General features: G+C 43.1%; 1 protein-coding gene across 1 annotated transcript in view; it reads left to right on the top strand.

The window, feature by feature from the left end:
* Positions 1-19,541, top strand: part of myt1la (myelin transcription factor 1-like, a) — a 46,446-nt gene that overhangs the window by 21,190 nt on the left and 5,715 nt on the right. The window contains exons 9-19 of the mRNA XM_034161785.1: positions 2,840-2,950; positions 3,522-3,742; positions 8,926-9,206; positions 10,512-10,733; positions 11,907-12,055; positions 15,041-15,109; positions 15,789-15,851; positions 16,256-16,339; positions 18,202-18,423; positions 18,582-18,673; positions 18,968-19,071. Of these exons, the coding sequence (XP_034017676.1) occupies positions 2,840-2,950; positions 3,522-3,742; positions 8,926-9,206; positions 10,512-10,733; positions 11,907-12,055; positions 15,041-15,109; positions 15,789-15,851; positions 16,256-16,339; positions 18,202-18,423; positions 18,582-18,673; positions 18,968-19,071 (1,618 nt within the window). The remainder of the gene's footprint in view (positions 1-2,839; positions 2,951-3,521; positions 3,743-8,925; positions 9,207-10,511; positions 10,734-11,906; positions 12,056-15,040; positions 15,110-15,788; positions 15,852-16,255; positions 16,340-18,201; positions 18,424-18,581; positions 18,674-18,967; positions 19,072-19,541) is intronic.

Raw genomic sequence — 19,541 nt, 5'->3', positions numbered from 1 at the left:
GCCTTAAATTAGAATGTTTTCAGGTCGAAACAGGCCGACGACGGCGCCTGGAAGCGCTGCACGACGTCCCGCTCTGTGGGAAGTCCTTACACCGACAGAAACACCCCATAATCTCTCATCAGCCGTTAAACTTTTCACTGAAAACCAGCTTAATTTCTTGAATAGTGTCCACTCGGATATTCCTCACAGCTCCAGAAAAAATGTTTGATAAAGCAACGCGCACCGTCTGGAGCAGCGTGTGAAACAAAGGAATTCAGCCGAGAGGGCGGGACCACATCTCACTCAAGGCCTGCCCACAGGGAAATGACGTCACCGACACGCGTGAAAAAACTCACGCGTGCGCACGAGGGTTCAAGCATGATTGGTGTAATCGCATGTCATTCAAATCCATATAGTTTTTTTTTTGTTGTTTTTTTTTATAAAACTGCCGGTTAGTTTTATAAGATACTTCGTATGTATTGGTCAGCCAGACCATTGTCCACTGAGCTACTTTGGAGGTCATGTAGTGGATGAACAAGCACCAGCTTTGACATTTTGTCCATGTGGTGCATTTTAGCTGATCAAGGACACACCCACATTTCACCTGGCTGCAGGAGAGAGATGGTGGATGAACTGCTGCCCGTACAAGCTGAGATATCTGGTTCTGTTGACCGTCATGTTGTTAGTGGGAGGAGCTTGGTCTGAAGCTTCCATGTTGGGTGTCGTTTTTTGTTGTTGTCAAAGTTCACCCAGCTTAAGCTTGTCCCCAACAGTTTGCACAAGAACATTGTTCCATTTGGCAAAAATCTCTGTGAATACATGATTCATGGCAAATCACCTGAAAATAACTGAAATTCCATCTAAACGTGTGGCCAAATTGCAGGACAGACCACAACATGAACCAGAAATCATCTGCATTGTGGAAATAAAACCAGTTCCATGTGGCAGAGAGACTTTATAATTGACTTTACTTTCCTACAAGTTGTGCTGCTTCGGAGAGCTGCTGGCAGTCTATGTGGATTGGGTTTTCTCGGCTCAGAGGAAGAAAATTGCTGCATTTCCATATGTAGGAATTTGGCTGTGAATCCTGAAGGCAACGTGGAAAATTGTTGGAACTCTTCCTGTTTGGGATGCATGTGGGAAGAGGGCTTAAATTAAATTTTTTTGGCATGTGTGAGCGATCTGCAGTTGAGCTTCTTAACAGTCGGAGCAGAGCATGCAGGCGGCATGTTTGCGCGCGCAGCAGCACGTGCACACAGACGTGGCTGCAGGGCGTGTTATGTAGCACAGCTCCACTGGGAGAGCAAACAAAGCGCTAGCCAACTAGCTTAGCTGATGTTAACTTCCAGCTCACATGGCTTTCATGTCTGGCAGTCTCCATGGAAACGCCACCATCACAGCAGCAGCTCATATCATCCTGTAAAAAATGTGTCTGCGCGTGTGGCAGCAGCACGATTTACTCCCGACTGTGTGTGCGGAGCAGTTAGGAGCAGTTCTTACGTCCACGCTGTGTCAGATTCTCGAGCTTCCAAAGCACATTTCAGCCGCTCATAAATTCATCCACAGCAAGTTTTCTTTATTTTAAATCCAGTTAGTTCTGCCAAAGTTCATACTTCTTCTGGCTTTCAGATTTTAACTTCATAAATCAAAGTTGTGATTTGATCTGATCGATGTTGGTGTGATGATGGTTGATGTTCCAGAACGCTTTTATCTGTTATCGACAGTCTGGACTCACCATGACCACCTTCCCGCCTGCTCCCATGGCCCGTCTGTGTCCACGCGGTCATGGTGCCATTTTAGGTTTTTGGTCTGAGTCTGACCACACCCCTTGGAGAGAGAGGACCAGCCTACAGGTGCTTCCACAGAAACCCCAGAGTCTGGTTCCAGGAATGGGTTCTGTTCTCCGCCTACTGGGAAAGGTTTCCATGTCATTTGATCACAGATTCTTTCTTTTAAAGTCATTCCTGGTCCGACTTCTTACCCGAGACCACTTCCCCTTGACTGATCCTTCCAAGATACTCCAAACCTCCCTGTGTCCTCCACCGCGATGAGATGTTGTGGTGAAGGAGACGTTTTACCTACATTCTGTTTGAGTGAGAAGGAGATCAGACCAGAATCTCTTCTCCTTCATGTGGGAAAGAGCCCGTTTTAGACCTCTGGTTCTTGGAGCTTATTCCTCAGATTCCACATGAAGCACAAATGTCATCAACCACAAAAACCCCCAAGACCACAAACCTGCAACTAATGACTGCTCTCATTATTGATTCATCATAAAAACAACCAACAGATCAATCACCAAAATAATTGATTCCAGAAAACGTCCAAAGTCCATCAGTTAATGGAGCATCGTATCACTGAAGTCTTGTTAATATTTTTCAAATGTCAACATGATACCTCAGAACCCATCAAAGATTTCAGTGCGGAAACTAAAGAATCGGCTCCCTGGAGCACTGGGACACAAATGTCAGTTTAATCTGGACCTTTCAAAATCCTTTCTTTGTTTGTTCCCAATAATTTTAAGCGTACTTGAAGTTGAGTTAATTCCATGTGGTGATTATACCTAGTTATGGTTAGTCAGCATCTGAAGTAAATAGTTATCATCTTGTTTGCAGGTGTGTCGGGCTGAGATAGTTCTGCAGTCAGTTTGTTCTGCTCAGTCCTTTGTGACATCACAGAGTACTTTTTGTGAAGCAGGAATTTGCAGGACAGTGGAGAAGTCGAGATTGATCTGTCTGTTACTTTTGAGTCTGTTGGTGAAGCGGCAGTTTTGAATCCGTAATTGGTGGCGAGCTGCTGTTACAGCTGAAGCGTCTCACACTGTGGCAGCGCCTGACCCGCCCTGTGGTCCTTCCTCCTGCAGTCTGTCTGGATGTCCCATCGCTGCCGCAGAGAAGATGGCCAAAGTCCACGACAAGAGTCACCTGACTGACAGTGGCATAAAGACCAATCAGACGTCAGACCGCGTCCTCAGGTAATGCCCACTGATGGTTACACACACCTGACCCTTCTGTTAATCGGTGTCCAGACTAAACAGACTCAAACGACACAGTTGGGACTCAAATGTTTCAGATAAATTAATAATAAGCTGCGCTCTAGTCCGGCCCCCACTGTCCGGTTGGATCCTGTTCGTCCCCCGTGTTGACCAGAGACACAAACCAAAACTGAACCCCCTCATTTTCATCCTTTGGACCAAGTTCCATCAGACTAACGCCGTCAGGATTCCTGTGCACGTGATTTCTGAAAAAAAAAAAGACAGAAATTTTCTGAAATTTCACACTGTTCATTTTATTGCACTGTTTAATGTATTTTTCTCTAATTTTGTTAGTTTTGTTAATGTTGTTATGGATTTTATAAATCTGTGTCTGGTGGTGGAAACTAAAACGGCACCAGTTAGAGCTCCAACACTCAAACCTGAGTAGCTGATCTGTTGCTGTCTTTTGGTCTCAGTTGTTGTCCATCTTTCTTCATCGTTCTGCTGATTGGTGCATTGAAATCCTCACTAACCTAAATTTCAGACCCTGTCTGCCGTCTGTGTCTTGCAGGCCGATGTGTTTTGTCAAGCAGCTGGAGATTCCTCAGTACGGCTACAAAAACAACGTTCCCACTAGCACGCCGCGGTCCAACCTGGCCAAGGAGCTGGAGAAATACTCCAAAACCAGTTACGATTATGGCGGCTACGACGGCCAGCATGGCGGATACGGAAAGCGAGGCCCAAGCACCAAGTCCCACCACGGGCGAGACACCTCCCCTAAAGGATACGACTGTAAGTGAACGCATCACATGACTGACGGTCTGATTTGAAATCCAGTCAGGAAGTAGCTTAATTTGTTTGTTAGCCACTTGCTATTGGCTGCATTCTTTGATTGATTTAGCCACTCTGGTCTCCATAGCAACCATGTTTTATGATAATACCCACCAAAACAAATTAAGCTTGTTGTCCATCAGTGTGACGTACCAGTTTTTGGGGAAACCAGCTCACATTCAGGAACCCTGTTGGTAACGTTACCCGTTGGCGCTTGATTCAGCTGCAGTGCTGTTCTAGTTCCACCTGCGTAAAATACTGCAATAAGATGAATCCTGGCAGTTTTTCACAGAATATCTTCAGATCATACAGTGTGTCTGTGATACGTCATTTTCAGAGTTTATTTTCCACCAACACTGGGAGACGCGACGTTCCAGAATTCTCCAGAAAACGTATAAACCACCAATGAATTAATTTATTGGAATTCATGATGTTTCCATTCATACACTCAACAAAAATATAAACGCAACACTTTTGGTTTTGCTCCCATTTTGTATGAGATGAACTCAAAGATCTAAAACTTTTTCCACATACACAATATCACCATTTCCCTCAAATATTGTTCACAAACCAGTCTAAATCTGTGATAGTGAGCACTTCTCCTTTGCTGAGATAATCCATCCCACCTCACAGGTGTGCCATATCAAGATGCTGATTAGACACCATGATTAGTGCACAGGTGTGCCTTAGACTGCCCACAATAAAAGGCCACTCTGAAAGGTGCAGTTTTGTTTTATTGGGGGGGATACCAGTCAGTATCTGGTGTGACCACCATGAGACCCCGATGAGGACGACGAGCATGCAGATGAGCTTCCCTGAGACGGTTTCTGACAGTTTGTGCAGAAATTCTTTGGTTATGCAAACCGATTGTTTCAGCAGCTGTCCGAGTGGCTGGTCTCAGACGATCTTGGAGGTGAACATGCTGGATGTGGAGGTCCTGGGCTGGTGTGGTTACACGTGGTCTGCGGTTGTGAGGCTGGTTGGATGTACTGCCAAATTCTCTGAAACGCCTTTGGAGACGCCTTATGGTAGAGAAATGAACATTCAATACACGAGCAACAGCTCTGGTTGACATTCCTGTTGTCAGCATGCCAATTGCACGCTCCCTCAAATCTTGCGACATCTGTGGCATTGTGCTGTGTGATAAAACTGCACCTTTCAGAGTGGCCTTTTATTGTGGGCAGTCTAAGGCACACCTGTGCACTAATCATGGTGTCTAATCAGCATCTTGATATGGCACACCTGTGAGGTGGGATGGATTATCTCAGCAAAGGAGAAGTGCTCACTATCACAGATTTCGACTGGTTTGTGAACAATATTTGACGGAAATGGTGATATTGTGTATGTGGAAAAAGTTTTAGATCTTTGAGTTCATCGCATACAAAATGGGAGCAAAACCAAAAGTGTTGCGTTTATATTTTTGTTGAGTATACGTTCATCATAAAACTCCCGTCGTCGTCGTCCTTTGTTGGAAGGAATCGGATCGGTGGGGAACACTTTGTCCTCATGGTGCTGATAATGGACGGAATCTCTGGCCAGACTGAAAGAACGGTTATGGAAATGTGGAGCTAAGAGCAGAGGATGGAGGGATGATGAAAAAGAGGAGAGAGATAATGGAGGAGAGAGCAGTTTCTTTGGCCGGGAGCCATTAGTGAGACACAGGAGAGAGGTTGTTAGACGAAGTGTCTCCACTCCTCCATCACGACTCCATCCATCCAGCTGTCTCTATATCATCATCCGTCCCCCATCCGTCCATCTGTCCATCCTTTTATCCACTTCGCTGCTTTCTTGTCTGGCTTCAAAATCCAAAATTACTATATATATATAAATATATATATATATAGTATGTATGGAGAGAGAGAGAACCCGTTTTCATATCTAAGCTGGTTAAATCCAGTTTAAAGGGTTTATATTATACAAAACAGGTTTATTTCCCTTTTACTGCTCATGCTGAATTATTTTTCTGCTGAACCTTTGGTTCATGTTTGACCTGTGTGACGTATGTAAAGAAAGTCCATGTCCGGATTCGTTCCGTGCACTACACAGCAGACCGCGCAGACGAACCTATTATTCAACAAGACAAAGCCGAGTCCATCTTTCACCACATGAAATAGTCATTCCATTGAATGAAAAAAAAAAAACAGTCATTATTTGTTTTATATAACCTCTAAAACTGATCCTTGTCATTTGATTTTATAGTAATTTATAAACAACAGAAAAGGGACTTACATTTTGGTGTTTGTCGCTGGTAGTTGTAAAACAGCTAACTGATCATCTGCAGAGGAATGGTCTATTTGAAGAGTTTCACTCAGGTTTTAGAATTCATCATAGTACAGAAACAGCATTAGTGAAGGTTACAAATGATCTTCTTACGGCCTCGGATGGTGGACTCATCTCTGTGCTTGTTCTGTTAGACCTCAGTGCTGCTTTTGATACTGTTGACCATAAAATTTTATTACAGAGATTAGAGCATGCCATAGGTATTAAAGGCACTGCGCTGCGGTGGTTTGAATCATATTTATCTAATAGATTACAATTTGTTCATGTAAATGGGGAATCTTCTTCACAGACTAAGGTTAATTATGGAGTTCCACAAGGTTCTGTGCTAGGACCAATTTTATTCACTTTATACATGCTTCCCTTAGGCAGTATTATTAGACAGCATTGCTTAAATTTTCATTGTTACGCAGATGATACCCAGCTTTATCTATCCATGAAGCCAGAGGACACACACCAATTAGTTAAACTGCAGGATTGTCTTACAGACATAAAGACATGGATGACCTCTAATTTCCTGCTTTTAAACTCAGATAAAACTGAAGTTATTGTACTTGGCCCCACAAATCTTAGAAACATGGTGTCTAACCAGATCCTTACTCTGGATGGCATTACCCTGACCTCTAGTAATACTGTGAGAAATCTTGGAGTCATTTTTGATCAGGATATGTCATTCAATGCGCATATTAAACAAATATGTAGGACTGCTTTTTTGCATTTGCGCAATATCTCTAAAATTAGAAAGGTCTTGTCTCAAAGTGATGCTGAAAAGCTAATTCATGCATTTATTTCCTCTAGGCTGGACTATTGTAATTCATTATTATCAGGTTGTCCTAAAAGTTCCCTGAAAAGCCTTCAGTTAATTCAAAATGCTGCAGCTAGAGTACTAACGGGGACTAGGAGAGAGCATATCTCACCCATATTGGCCTCTCTTCATTGGCTTCCTGTTAATTCCAGAATAGAATTTAAAATTCTTCTTCTTACTTATAAGGTTTTGAATAATCAGGTCCCATCTTATCTTAGGGACCTCATAGTACCATATCACCCCAATAGAGCGCTTCGCTCTCAGACTGCAGGCTTACTTGTAATTCCTAGGGTTTGTAAGAGTAGAATGGGAGGCAGAGCCTTCAGCTTTCAGGCTCCTCTCCTGTGGAACCAGCTCCCAATTCAGATCAGGGAGACAGATACCCTCTCTACTTTTAAGATTAGGCTTAAAACTTTCCTTTTTGCTAAAGCTTATAGTTAGGGCTGGATCAGGTGACCCTGAACCATCCCTTAGTTATGCTGCTATAGACTTAGACTGCTGGGGGGTTCCCATGATGCACTGTTTCTTTCTCTTTTTGCTCTGTATGCACCACTCTGCATTTAATCATTAGTGATTGATCTCTGCTCTCTTCCACAGCATGTCTTTTTCCTGGTTCTCTCCCTCAGCCCCAACCAGTCCCAGCAGAAGACTGCCCCTCCCTGAGCCTGGTTCTGCTGGATGTTTCTTCCTGTTAAAAGGGAGTTTTTCCTTCCCACTGTCGCCAAGTGCTTGCTCACAGGGGGTCGTTTTGACCGTTGGGGTTTTTCTGTAATTATTGTATTGCTTTGCCTTACAATATAAAGCGCCTTGGGGCAACTGTTTGTTGTGATTTGGTGCTATATAAATAAAATTGATTTGTTTTGATTTTGGTGCTTAACAGTCCAACACAAACTTTAAATACGAGTCCAAAATTGTTCTCAGTCAACTTACTAAAACAGTCAGATATTTCAAAAACAGTTAGTAGTCCGTGACACCGTGCACAGACCGAACCTCTGCTTTCCTCACCCCGCTGAAAAATCCCGTCAGAAATTTGTCCAGGTTTTCATCCTAACTTCATCCTCACAGCTCTTCATGTCTGCAGACGACTTACGGCGCAGTGGATTTGTTTGTGTGTGTGTGTGTGTGTGTGTGTGTGTGTGTGTGTGTGTGTGTGTGTGTGTGTGTGTGTTAGAAGACTTAACACTGTCAATTGTTCAAATCATCATCCATCAGCAAAACAAACTCCATCATGTTTAGCTGAACGCCATCCCCACTCGTGTATGCGTGCGCAGTGGTTGCAGCGTGTAATGGTACAAAATGGATGGAACCAAATTTGTACAGTAAATGCAACACAACACAAATGGAATGAATAATCCATGTCATGTGACAAAGCACCAATCACATGACAAAGATCCACCCAGTCGTATCAGAATTTTGATTGACACAAGACTAAGATTATTAAGTATTTCCAAATATATATTGTGTTAAACTGGGTGAGATAAAGGAAGAATAAAATACTCAAACATTACTGGGTGATATTAAACTTTATTATTAAATTGAAAATCAAATATGTTACTATTTACTTTTACCTCTTGTGGCCTACCTGAAATACCATCACAGCCCAGCAGGGGGCTGCAGCTCACAGATCGATCGATCGATGTCTTTGTTACTCTACAATGAGATGTTGATTGGGAATGACTGAATTAATCAAATATTTACTGGTTTCCATTGTTCCAGCGGTCACAGACTGGCTCGGGGGGAACAGTGGGTTGTCCATGAACCCAGAAGGTGAGTCTGAGTCAGATCATGAACCCTGTGTGTGTCGGGGTGCGACTCCCACACAGGCAGAGAGACTGACAGAGCAACACTTACTGACAGATTCACAGATTTATGTTCATGAGATTGGTCGAGTGCAATCTGTTGACATTTTGACACGTCGGGCGTAGAGTCTGCCATCAGTTCCAAATATGAAGGAAGTCCAGTGATGGTTGAGATCTCCAGACAGACGGAGTGCAGTTGTGATGATGCTCATGCGGATGGTGAGATTCCACTAACAGTTTGACCTGTGCTTGTGTGGCTGCAGCGAAGCATTACTGTAAAACGTCCAGTCCGGCCAGCAGCACCACCAGCAGCTACGCGCCCAGCAGCAGCAGCAGCCTGAGCTGCGGCGGCGGGGTGGGAGGCGGCGGCGGTGCAGGAGGAGGAGGCAGCAGTGCGAGCAGCACCTGCAGTAAGAGCAGCTTCGACTACACTCACGACATGGAGGCGGCCCACATGGCGGCCACGGCCATCCTCAACCTGTCCACGCGGTGCCGGGAGCTTCCGCACGCTCTGGGAGGGAAGCCCCAGGACCTGCTGACACAGGTATCTGAATCAGCTCTGTGTTCCCACCATGCTCCAGTCAGTGCCATCAACATATGTCTGTTTCCTGTGAGTTTTAACCCAGCAAGCTAACGTGCCACCGTCACATTGTTTCTCCAGCCCATGAGCAAAGCACATCAGCAGACCCGCTCATGTCATGTATGATTCAAAGCTGACCTGATCCAGAACAGGTGCTGAGGTCTACTTCCTCTACAGGACGTCCTTTTCAAACCACAGTTTGCCTTTAGTGCCCTTCTGCAGCACTGAGGCATCATGGGAATAAAATCTTCCCACTCACTCCTGACCAGAAGGTCAACTTAAAACAAACAAACAAACCAGAGATGACGCTCTGTGCTGTTGTGTGTTTGAGAGCTGTCGAAGGCGACTCTCCTCCACGTCAGGCTTCAGTATCCAGGCAGCGGGTCACATGTCCTCCACAGGACGTCTCGTCCTTTGACCGCTGGACGACTCCAGCAATCATGAAACAATGAGTACATCATGTGCTTCATTTTACAAATGATTCAGTTTCTTTTTGCAAAACCAAATCCTAAGTACCGCATCTCCTTGTACTCTTGTCTACTTTCTTCATCTCTCCGACTATCCCAAAACTTTTTCGCCAACCTCTTTCTCCTTATGCTTTCCTGGACCTCTTCATTCCACCACCAAGTCTCCTTGTCTTCCTTCCACTGTCCAGATGTCATACCCAGTACTGTCCTAGCTGTCTCCCTCACAACATCTGCAGTACTTTTCCAGTTGTCCAAAATTGCTTCCCCTCCAACTAGTGCTTCTCTCATCTGCTCGCTAGATTTCACACAACAGTCTTCCTCCTTCAGCTTCCACCATCTGATCCTTTGTTGAGCTCTCACTCTCTTCTTCTTCTTTACTTCTAAAGTCATCCTACAAACAACCATCCTGTGCTGTCTAGTGACACTCTCTCCTGCTACCACCTTAGTCTGTGATTTCTTTTAGCTTGCATCTCCTATAAAGAATGTAGTCCACCTGTGTGCACCTTCCTCCACTCTTATATGTGCTCCTCCCTTTTCTTAAAGTAGGTATTCACCACAGCCATTTCCATCCTTTTTGCAAAATCAACTACCATCTGTGGTTTGTTTGTGTTTTTAATCAGTTTATTAGTCTGAAAATGAATTCACAGACTTTAAACTTGCTGATCTCAGGTCACCTGTGATTCATGCTGATTAAACATTGTAAAATTCTTTCTCAGTGGTGTGTTTGTAGGAACCATGTGCTCCTGTGCTGTTTTCTACCTGTTTCATGTGTGACTTTAGAGCTTCTTCATGTCTCCATCAGAGTCCGGTTGGGGACCTGGAGGACAGTGGTGTGGTGGATGTGGCCGGTCAGCCTGGGGGTCCGGAGGGGAGCGGGACGGTATTGACCCCACTGCAGCCGATGTCGCCCCGGAGACAGGCGCTGCTCAGCAGCCGCTGCTACCAGCTGAGTGACACCGACTGCTGGGACCTTCCGGTCAATTACAACAAGATCAAACATCTCGGAGACGAGGACCACAAAGAGGTAACTGGAAGGTCCACTTCATTCTCTACACAATGTCTGAGTTGTTAGATTAACCAAAGTGATCAAAGTCTGAATTGTCAGATCCACCAAATTCAGTTCTAGTTTTTGCACCACTGAGGGGAATAAGGACTTTGCTCAGAGTCACCTGAGGGATTTTTTTCCCGTCTGACAGGGATTCAGTCTCAGGATCTTCTGCTCACCGTCCCGCCGGTCTAACCTCTGGACCACCTCCACCCCTGTGAGGATCGATAAACATGATGCAGAGCTGCTGGTTATAGCTGTCTAATAGGCTCAGTACGCCTCCGTGTGGGCACACGTGTCACTGCAGCTGCCTGCCAGCTGAAAGCTGGAGCAAAGTGCATTAAAATGCTGAATTACATCTCAAATACATAAGTAAAACATGATAGATCATCTGCACGCCTCGAACCCTCAGCAGATCTGATACGACACCGAGCAACCCGAGCAGTAAATTACTACATTTGCTGTGCAGGATTTAGGGAGCTGAAGTGAAAAGCTTTTAATCAGGAGAGTAATTGCGTTTGTTAATGACGCACGACATTGCAGAGGAGGCCAGAGCCTGGAGCTCGGCATGATGGGATTTTTACCCCCCCTCAGACAGTCCTGAATGGTTTGGCGCTGAGGAGGTGTGTGTGTGTGTGTGTGTGTGTGTGTGTGTGTGTGTGTGTGTGTGTGTGTGTGTGTGTGTGTGTGTGCAGAGCAGACTGCAGCCTTCACTGCTGCAGAATCAGGTGGAAGCTTCCATCTAGATCATCAGATATCACCCTCAGTGGTTTTAAATTAGCACAGATTAATAAAGTGAACCTTGGAATTTATCACTCGACATGAAATTACAGATTAACGAACACTGTGGTCTGCAGAGCAGGGGTGGGGTGGGTGGGGGGGCTCTAAAGTCTGAACCACGGCTCCTTTACACTGAGAAGAACCATTCAGACGTCTCAGTCGTGGGTTCCTCACAGGTTTCTCGAGGCAGTCAAAGTGTCCTGAGAAACTGATAAATCAGGAATATTCTGCAGGGATTAGAGGTTTATTCTGACCTGGGAATGTCAGTGTGTACTTAGTACGCGTTTGTTGTTTGAAAACTGTAAGAATGATGCTGTGTATTTTATTTAGTTGTGGATTTGTTCACGCAGAACATGTAGTGATGTCTTGTAGTCGGCTTATTTCTCCTCCCTACACCAGAGCGATGATCTGGATCCCTTCCAGGACTTGCTGGAGGAGCAGCGCTACCCGGGTGAGGTGACCATGCCCAGCCCCAAACACAAATACCCGTCCTGCAAGGAGAGCAAGAAGGAGCTCATCACGTAAGACTCAGTGCAAACATGACCCCAGTTAGCCCAAAACCAGCTCTGCTAAGAGTCTCATCTTCGTTGTCTGCGGTGAATCCTGAAGTGCAAAGAATGAAATGTGGCTCAAATGTCATCAGAAGGACCATCATGTCAATACACCCGTCAACTCGTGTGCAAAGTTTTTTTTTATTGTACCTTCTTTAGCATCATGCAGGTTTAAAAAAAAAGGGGGGGGGCTTAATACACAAATCTTGTCAAAAAAAAAAAACCTGGCAAAGTTGTATAGGTTCATGCTTGGGATTTACTGTGATCGACACTACACAGTAAATTTTGCAGAGTAAAATATTCTCTGCTGCGATAACATTTGGTCCCAGTCCAAATAGAGCTAAATATACTATATCAAAGTGCTAAATCAACTCTATCGCAGTGTAAAATCAACTCTATTATGCTGTGAATGACTTATTGGAGTAGAAACACTTAATTTGACAAGACGGTTGAGCTGATTTCACTCTATAATAAAGTATATTTTACTCTATTTAGACTGGGACCAAATGTTATCCCGGCAAACTATACTTTACTCAACAAAAGTTACTGTGCAGGAGATGTCCTTAAGTTGTAAAATGTTTGGTCTACAGTTGTATATCTGCCAAGTTATGGAAGATTGTATTTTATGAATCAAGGTTTGTCGCTGAAAGAAATCAAAGTTCCTGATTTGATCGGCTTCCCTCTCTGACCTCGTCCTTGTGCAGTCATTCAATTCTTCCTCAGTGCTGATGGACCTGACTGTATATGACAGTTTCATGTGCTTCAGTCTGAAGATTTTTCTTAATTTGAGTTCAAATTTCAGAATGTATTAACTTATATAACCGAAAGTGACCAATTTAAAAAACACATAATAGTTCAGAATAATTCCTGCAAATTTCAGGCATAAAACATGAGTCGACTAAAAGTATTGACTTAATGAACTTTGCAATTTCATTGCGTCACAATTCTTATGGCCACACCCCCTTTTTAAGCCTAACACGAAACAGGTTTTGTCGAGTGGTTGCTGGGTGCAGTGACATTATCCCAAATATGAAAAAAATCTGAGACGGTCAGTTGTTGAAGTCAAACATTTGAGCCCAGAAAAGCGTCACATTTTTTCTTTCCCCTCCATTTCTTCTGTTTGTCAGAAAAACTGATTCAGACCTTCAGCTGGGTCAAATCTCAAGCTTGACGTCAATATTAGTTGTTATAAGAGGGGAAGAAACCATTTTGGTGACAATCCAGATGTGGATTCAGGACTTAAGTATCAGTTTCTTGGTTGTTGTTCACAAATGCACATTAGTCCTGATCCAGGAAAAGATCCAGATCTGTTATCAGTGAGTCCCTTAGTGCTTCGCATTACGGTGTCATTTTATTGATTTATTTTTAATGAAAGCTGCTAATTAAATACAGCTACCGGGTCCGGCACAGATTTACCGTCTGGAGACTCAAATGTAGTTATTCAGTTACAAATACATGAAAATACAAGATAATATTAAAAATTAACAAACAAACAAACAAACAAAAAAAGATACACTGGTGTTTGTCTTAAAAAACTTGTCATATTTAATATCATCATTTATATTTTAACAGCCAAGTAGCCTGTGTGTGTGTGTGGCTTCGATTGCGGCAAAACTGGGGAGAGCTGACATTTGCTGTTTGGTGTGCTTATGTATTTTGGGTCAAGGATGAATGCTACGAAAACAGAAAGTTCATAGGTCAATTTTTTTTTTTTTGTTGAGAAATTAGCGATTTTAGCTAACCAGTAAACAATGGACATTGTGCTGCAATGCACCAGGGGAGTTGAGAGTTTTGAGGTTTTAAATGTTGTTGTGGTTCATGCTAGTTTAACAGTATTTTTAATGTTATTGATTTATTGTTTTTGTAGTTCAATTGGTTTAGTCAGTTTAGTTAAGTGTTATGTTGCTATTACATGAGTGAATTAAGTGTCATTTTGGCAACATGAGTGAAATGTGTACTGCTTTTAATGTCCGCCACAGTCTTTGTCAAATTAAAAGCACCTGCTTACAGCAGAACGCAGAAAAGACAAAAAGCTCTGCATGCGTGCTTGCAATTTTGATAACGCACAAACTGGGGAGAGCTGACATTTGCCGTTTGGTATGTTTATGTATTCTGGGTCAAGGATGAACAACGGCAAAACCAAATGTTGATAGGATTAATATTTTTAGAGAAGCTACATATATTACCTAACAACACTGAACAATGGACATTGACATTTACATTCTGGACTCACACGCCATTCCAGCAGGGGGTGGTAAATCATCTATATATTAAAAGCATGCATGTGTGATTTTATTTAGTAAATTCAATGTTAGTACATAATATAATTGTAAATATGTTAAAAATACATGGATAACACAAGAAAGTGAAAACACTTATTTCCATTGTTGTCCATTTAAAAGTCAAATAAGTAAATATAAGTAATAATAAAATAATAATTCATGATAATAACAGTGTGTATATGATAACAAGAACCTAAACAATTTAGAAATATTAAGACAGTAAATTAACAACAAAAAAATGATGTAATTAACAGGAAATAAGAGTTGAGTTCTCCTTCCAAAAACTGTTGAGTTTTAAGGTTCTAAAACTATTCTGGACTCACACACCATTCTAACTCATTATACAAACTTTGCATAATTAATTACCAGCCTTGAAAAATGTCAGCTACCTATTTTATAAACATCTAGAGCCCATGGATCCCCACAGACAACACATTAGTCTTTAACTATAAAACATGGGCAAACTGTTAAATGTGATTTCCTTTAGTTCAGTGAAACCACGAAACAAATGATTTTAATTAAAGGTATTAAGTTTCTCTGCCAGTGATTCAGCTGTGTAGCTGATGTTTTTGTATTTCATCATTTTAAGTCACTAATTTTGCTTATTCTTGATTTATTTATTTTTTATTCTTAATTTTTCCTGTTTTGTGTGGGTTAAATTTTCCTCGTGAAGGTTATCGAGCTGCCAGCTGGCTGAGAAGAACATCCGAGGAATGATGACAACCAACTCCCAAGAACTAAAGTGAGTCCACGCAACTGTCCAGCGAGGGGTTCGAGTACACAGGTGGAACACCGCGAGAATGTTTGTCCAGAGCACAGTCTGATGACCATTTGATTGACAGACAGCGACTGGGGTTCAGATGTGGAGTAGCGGGAATAACGGGATGGAAAACGTCATTTAGTAAATGTGTTCTTGATGTCAAGTTGTAGCCTGTTTTAGTTTCTTCTGTTAAAAATAATTTGGAGAAAACTGAAAACTCTGGGGGCAGCACGGTGGCTTAGTGGTTGGCACTGTTGCCTCACAGCGAGAAGGTTGTGGGTTCAATTCCTGTGGCCTTTCTGTGTTTGCATGTTCTCCCCGTGTTTGCGTGGGTTTCCTCCGGGTGCTCCGGTTTCCTCCCACATCCAAAGAGATGCGGGTTAGATGGATTGGAATCTTTAAATTGTCCGTTGGTGTGTGTGTGGGTGTGTCTATGTTTGTTTGTCTGTTTGTGGCCCTACGACAGACTGGCGTCCTGTCCTGGGTGTACCCCTGCCTCGCGCTCTATGACTGCTGGGATAGGCTCCAGCCCCCCGCGACCCTTAATTGGACTAAGTGGTAGAAGATGAATGAGTGAATGAATGAAACCTCTGGATTGTTTCTGAAACTCCTGAATCGGTGTCGGCAGACACATGGATTCATCCTCGGCTTTCTTTTTTAGGTGTCCCACTCCCGGCTGTGATGGATCTGGACACATCACCGGAAACTACGCCTCCCACAGGAGGTACGGAAACTACACCACGCCGCCCGTCTGGAGGCCGGTTTAGTGTTTGTTTGAATCAGAACATTTTCTGGCCTGGTTTTTCTCACAGATCGTTCTGATTGTGAGAGGAGGCTGTTTTTTGGCCTCTGATGCCCAAATGTTCTGTCTGTCCACAAATCATAGGAGACTCTTCATTCAGCTCTTGATGGGTTTTGATTCTGATAGTTTTGTTTGCTTTACTGAAAAGTTCACAATTCTTGCTTGAATTTTGGAGGTGAAAAAAAATTTTTTTTACTGGAAAAACAGTGAAATTCACCCAAAATCTGGCCTGTTCATGAATATTCCTGGTGAGAAATGAGGATTTCTAACATGTGAAAGCTGAGGACTGGTTTTGTGGTTGATGGTGCTTCTGGTCTGTCCTGCAGTCTGTCTGGATGCCCTCGAGCCAAGAAGAGCGGCCTCAAAATCCTCCACAGCAAAGAAGACAAAGACGACCAGGAGCCAATCAAGTAAGGTTCTGAGGCGGTTCATTACTTTAATCACTCAGCCTCAGCAAACACAAAAATGAGTGGTTGTCATCCAGGTCGGGGTCAGATCACACAGGGGTCAACATTTAAAAGTGCTCTGACCATCTTCAGATGTTTATCACATTATTTGTGGGGTTGGATTCCAAAAAGTCCAGTTTGGACATGACTGATGATGATGGTGATTTTTAGAGAGAGGCCACGCCTCCACTTCACCGCGTGCTCCCAGCAGGCCGAGTTCAGTGAAGTCATGAAGTCAGTCTGACCTTGTGGATAATGTAAAGTTCAGCCGGCGTCGGTCTGCAGCCAGCTGTTGCTGCCACACGCGTTCATCATTAATGATGGGATCATGATGAAACTCAACCTGAGCTCAGCCCACCGCCGCTCATTCTAATCGCCCGAAATGTCACAGCAAACATGGTTTAGACATTCAGGAGGCAGAGACAAGTGTCTGGAAGCCAAGACGCTGTTTATCCACCAGGTCGTTACGCCGCCCTGAGGCCACCAGGGAGGCAGCAGGGCGGACGAGTCCTGAATTGACGGCTTTCACATTTTATTTTAGCATTTTTAAGAAAGAACCTTCAGTTTCTAAACTACTTGATCATCCTGTGTTCACTGAGGCTTGTTTCAGTTCTTCGGGTGGTGTTATGGGAAATATGTCTGTTGAAAATGACAAAGTCTAAATTAAAAAACATGAATTGCTGGATTGATTGTTTCAAGCTTGTTTAAATTAATGTGACAGCATGTAGTTTCTTAACGAGATTTCATTAAAGCTGCAGCAGGGAGCAGATCAAAACATCCCGAAATAGCTGAGAAATTATTCTCAGGACTCTACGGGTTCACCACTAGGTGCTGCTATTTAGTCACATTGCAGTCAGTTTGGGCCTGTCTGCCTTTATTTTACCTGCATGTTAGTGGGCGTGGTTTCAGTGCAAAGGTTTCCGTTTCAAACCCCACCTCTGCCACATTTCTCCATGTAATGTGGAATTGCATCAGGAAGGGCATCTGGTGTAAAACGTGTGCCAAGTCTGCTGTGGCAACCCGGAGTGAAAACGAGGGAGCAGCTGAAGGGACTTACTTTTTTACATTGCATGTTAAAGATGTTAAATGGGAGCAGCCAAAAGAAAAAGAAGTTAAAGATGCTAATATGGCTAAAAACAGGAGGTTCACTCCTTTACTGACTCACTGATCCATGCATGGCCTGGAAAGTTGTGAGCTGTAATCTGTATAAAAAAATTAAAGAATGATAATAAATCTGGTAATGTTAACATGTGGATTAATGAGTTGAACACTGTGTTATCCAAGTAGTAATAATAATATTAAATGAAGAAGTCATGTCAGTGTACGTTGTTCGGTTGTTTGCATTCACACTTCGTGTCCGTGGTAGAATCAGCTCTGCGTCACCCAAACACCCCTTTTGGAAATAAAATAAATCATCCTTTTACTCAGCAGGAAGTGAGAACTCAGTCCGTAGAAAAACTGGACTCATCAGTATTTTATGTTATGTTTTTTTTATTATTATTAAATAGCAGCAAGAAATGTTAACTTCTAGACATGAATGATTTTTGCTGCATATGATGCCCAGACAGCTGAAAAATCACCAAATTTAAGAATCAATCGCACATTTTGGAATGAAAACGGGTTAAATGGATTCAAACTGGGGAAAATCTGATGATACGCTGTTTATTTTCAATGTGGCGGCCTGAGCAGAATTCTTCTTCTGCTGTTGGTGACTGACTGTAAGTACTTTGAAAATCAGCCACAGTGGGACTTCATGGTTTGCTCCTCCCTCTTTTTTTTCCTTTTTTTTTTTTTTTTTTTTTTTTTTGGTTTGCTCCTCCTCTCAGGTGTCCTGTCCCAGGCTGTGATGGACAGGGTCATGTGACAGGGAAGTACGCCTCTCACCGCAGTGCATCAGGCTGCCCCCTGGCGGCCAAGAGGCAAAAGGACAGCTACATCAATGGCTCTCAGTTTGTCTGGAAGTCAGGGAAGACTGATGGCATGACCTGCCCGACGCCGGGCTGCGATGGCTCGGGACACGTTAGCGGGAGCTTCCTCACTCATCGAAGGTGGGTGGAGCTATCTGAATGGTTACTGATCATGTTCTATAACCATCAGTTTGAAGCCAGTGAGAGACTGGCTTCAAACTGAGACTTTAAACCTGCTGAAGAAAGCCACCAGTGGTTTTGGTCTGTGACTGTGTGTGTGTGTGTGTGTTTGATTTCAGTCTCTCCGGTTGTCCCCGTGCCACCAACGCCATGAAGAAGGCCAGGATGAGTGGCGTGGAGATGCTGACAATCAAGCAGAGAGCAAGTAAAGGTCATAGCTCCAAAAAAAACCCAAACCAGAACCTTCACCTCACCCGTTATTACCGCCACCAATGACCTCATGATTTCAACCATGTTTTTTATTTCTTGCTGGATTGGAAAAAAAAAAAAGTAACATAATGGATCAATGTTGACTTTTATTCTGCCCACTAAATATTGTTAAACATTTCATCCCAGTTAGGAGTTTTGAAGTCTGTCTTAATGATGGGTCTTATTTTGGACTGATTTTATGTCGAGACTTTTTGCACAAAGAGAATTTTCACACATGCTGTTTTTCCCCCTCCAGGCATTGAAAATGATGAAGAAATCAAACAGCTAGATGAAGAAATCAAAGATCTAAATGAGTCCAACAATCAAGTGGAGTCTGATATGATAAAATTGAGGACACAAGTAAGAAAGCTGCTCTGTGCGCTCAGTGTTTCATAATTGTGGGTGATTGTAGAGAAAAATGACTGAACACTTAGTGTGCAGAAAACTGGCCAAAGAATGTGTACGCATCACCGGCACAGCGTGGGTCTGGTCTGTGGAGTCATCAAACCTTCAAACTGGATCACATTTTGAGGCAACCCTGATCTTCAGGGTTTAATAGTCCAGTGAGAAGAACGCCACCTTTACCTTCAAAAAGCTTAACCTTCTCAGATGTTTTCATACATCATCTGCAGACTGGTCACAGTTTGCAGATGATGATGTCTTATTCTTAGATGATCTTTCAGAATTAAAGAAGTGCTGCAATCTGCTGGCTCAAAACTAGAGATCACTTTTTATGTTGATATGGATAACAATTTAGGAAAGATTAGATATTAACTTGCTTTAAATAATTTAGCAGTGCAACAAGAAACCGTGAAACAAACACTATTTTA

The sequence above is a fragment of the Thalassophryne amazonica genome, chromosome 21 (assembly GCF_902500255.1).
Source record: "Thalassophryne amazonica chromosome 21, fThaAma1.1, whole genome shotgun sequence".
In the NCBI taxonomy this organism is placed as follows: domain Eukaryota; kingdom Metazoa; phylum Chordata; class Actinopteri; order Batrachoidiformes; family Batrachoididae; genus Thalassophryne; species Thalassophryne amazonica.
The sequence above is the reverse complement of the archived record's forward strand: the minus strand, read 5'-3'. Positions and strand labels throughout refer to the sequence as shown.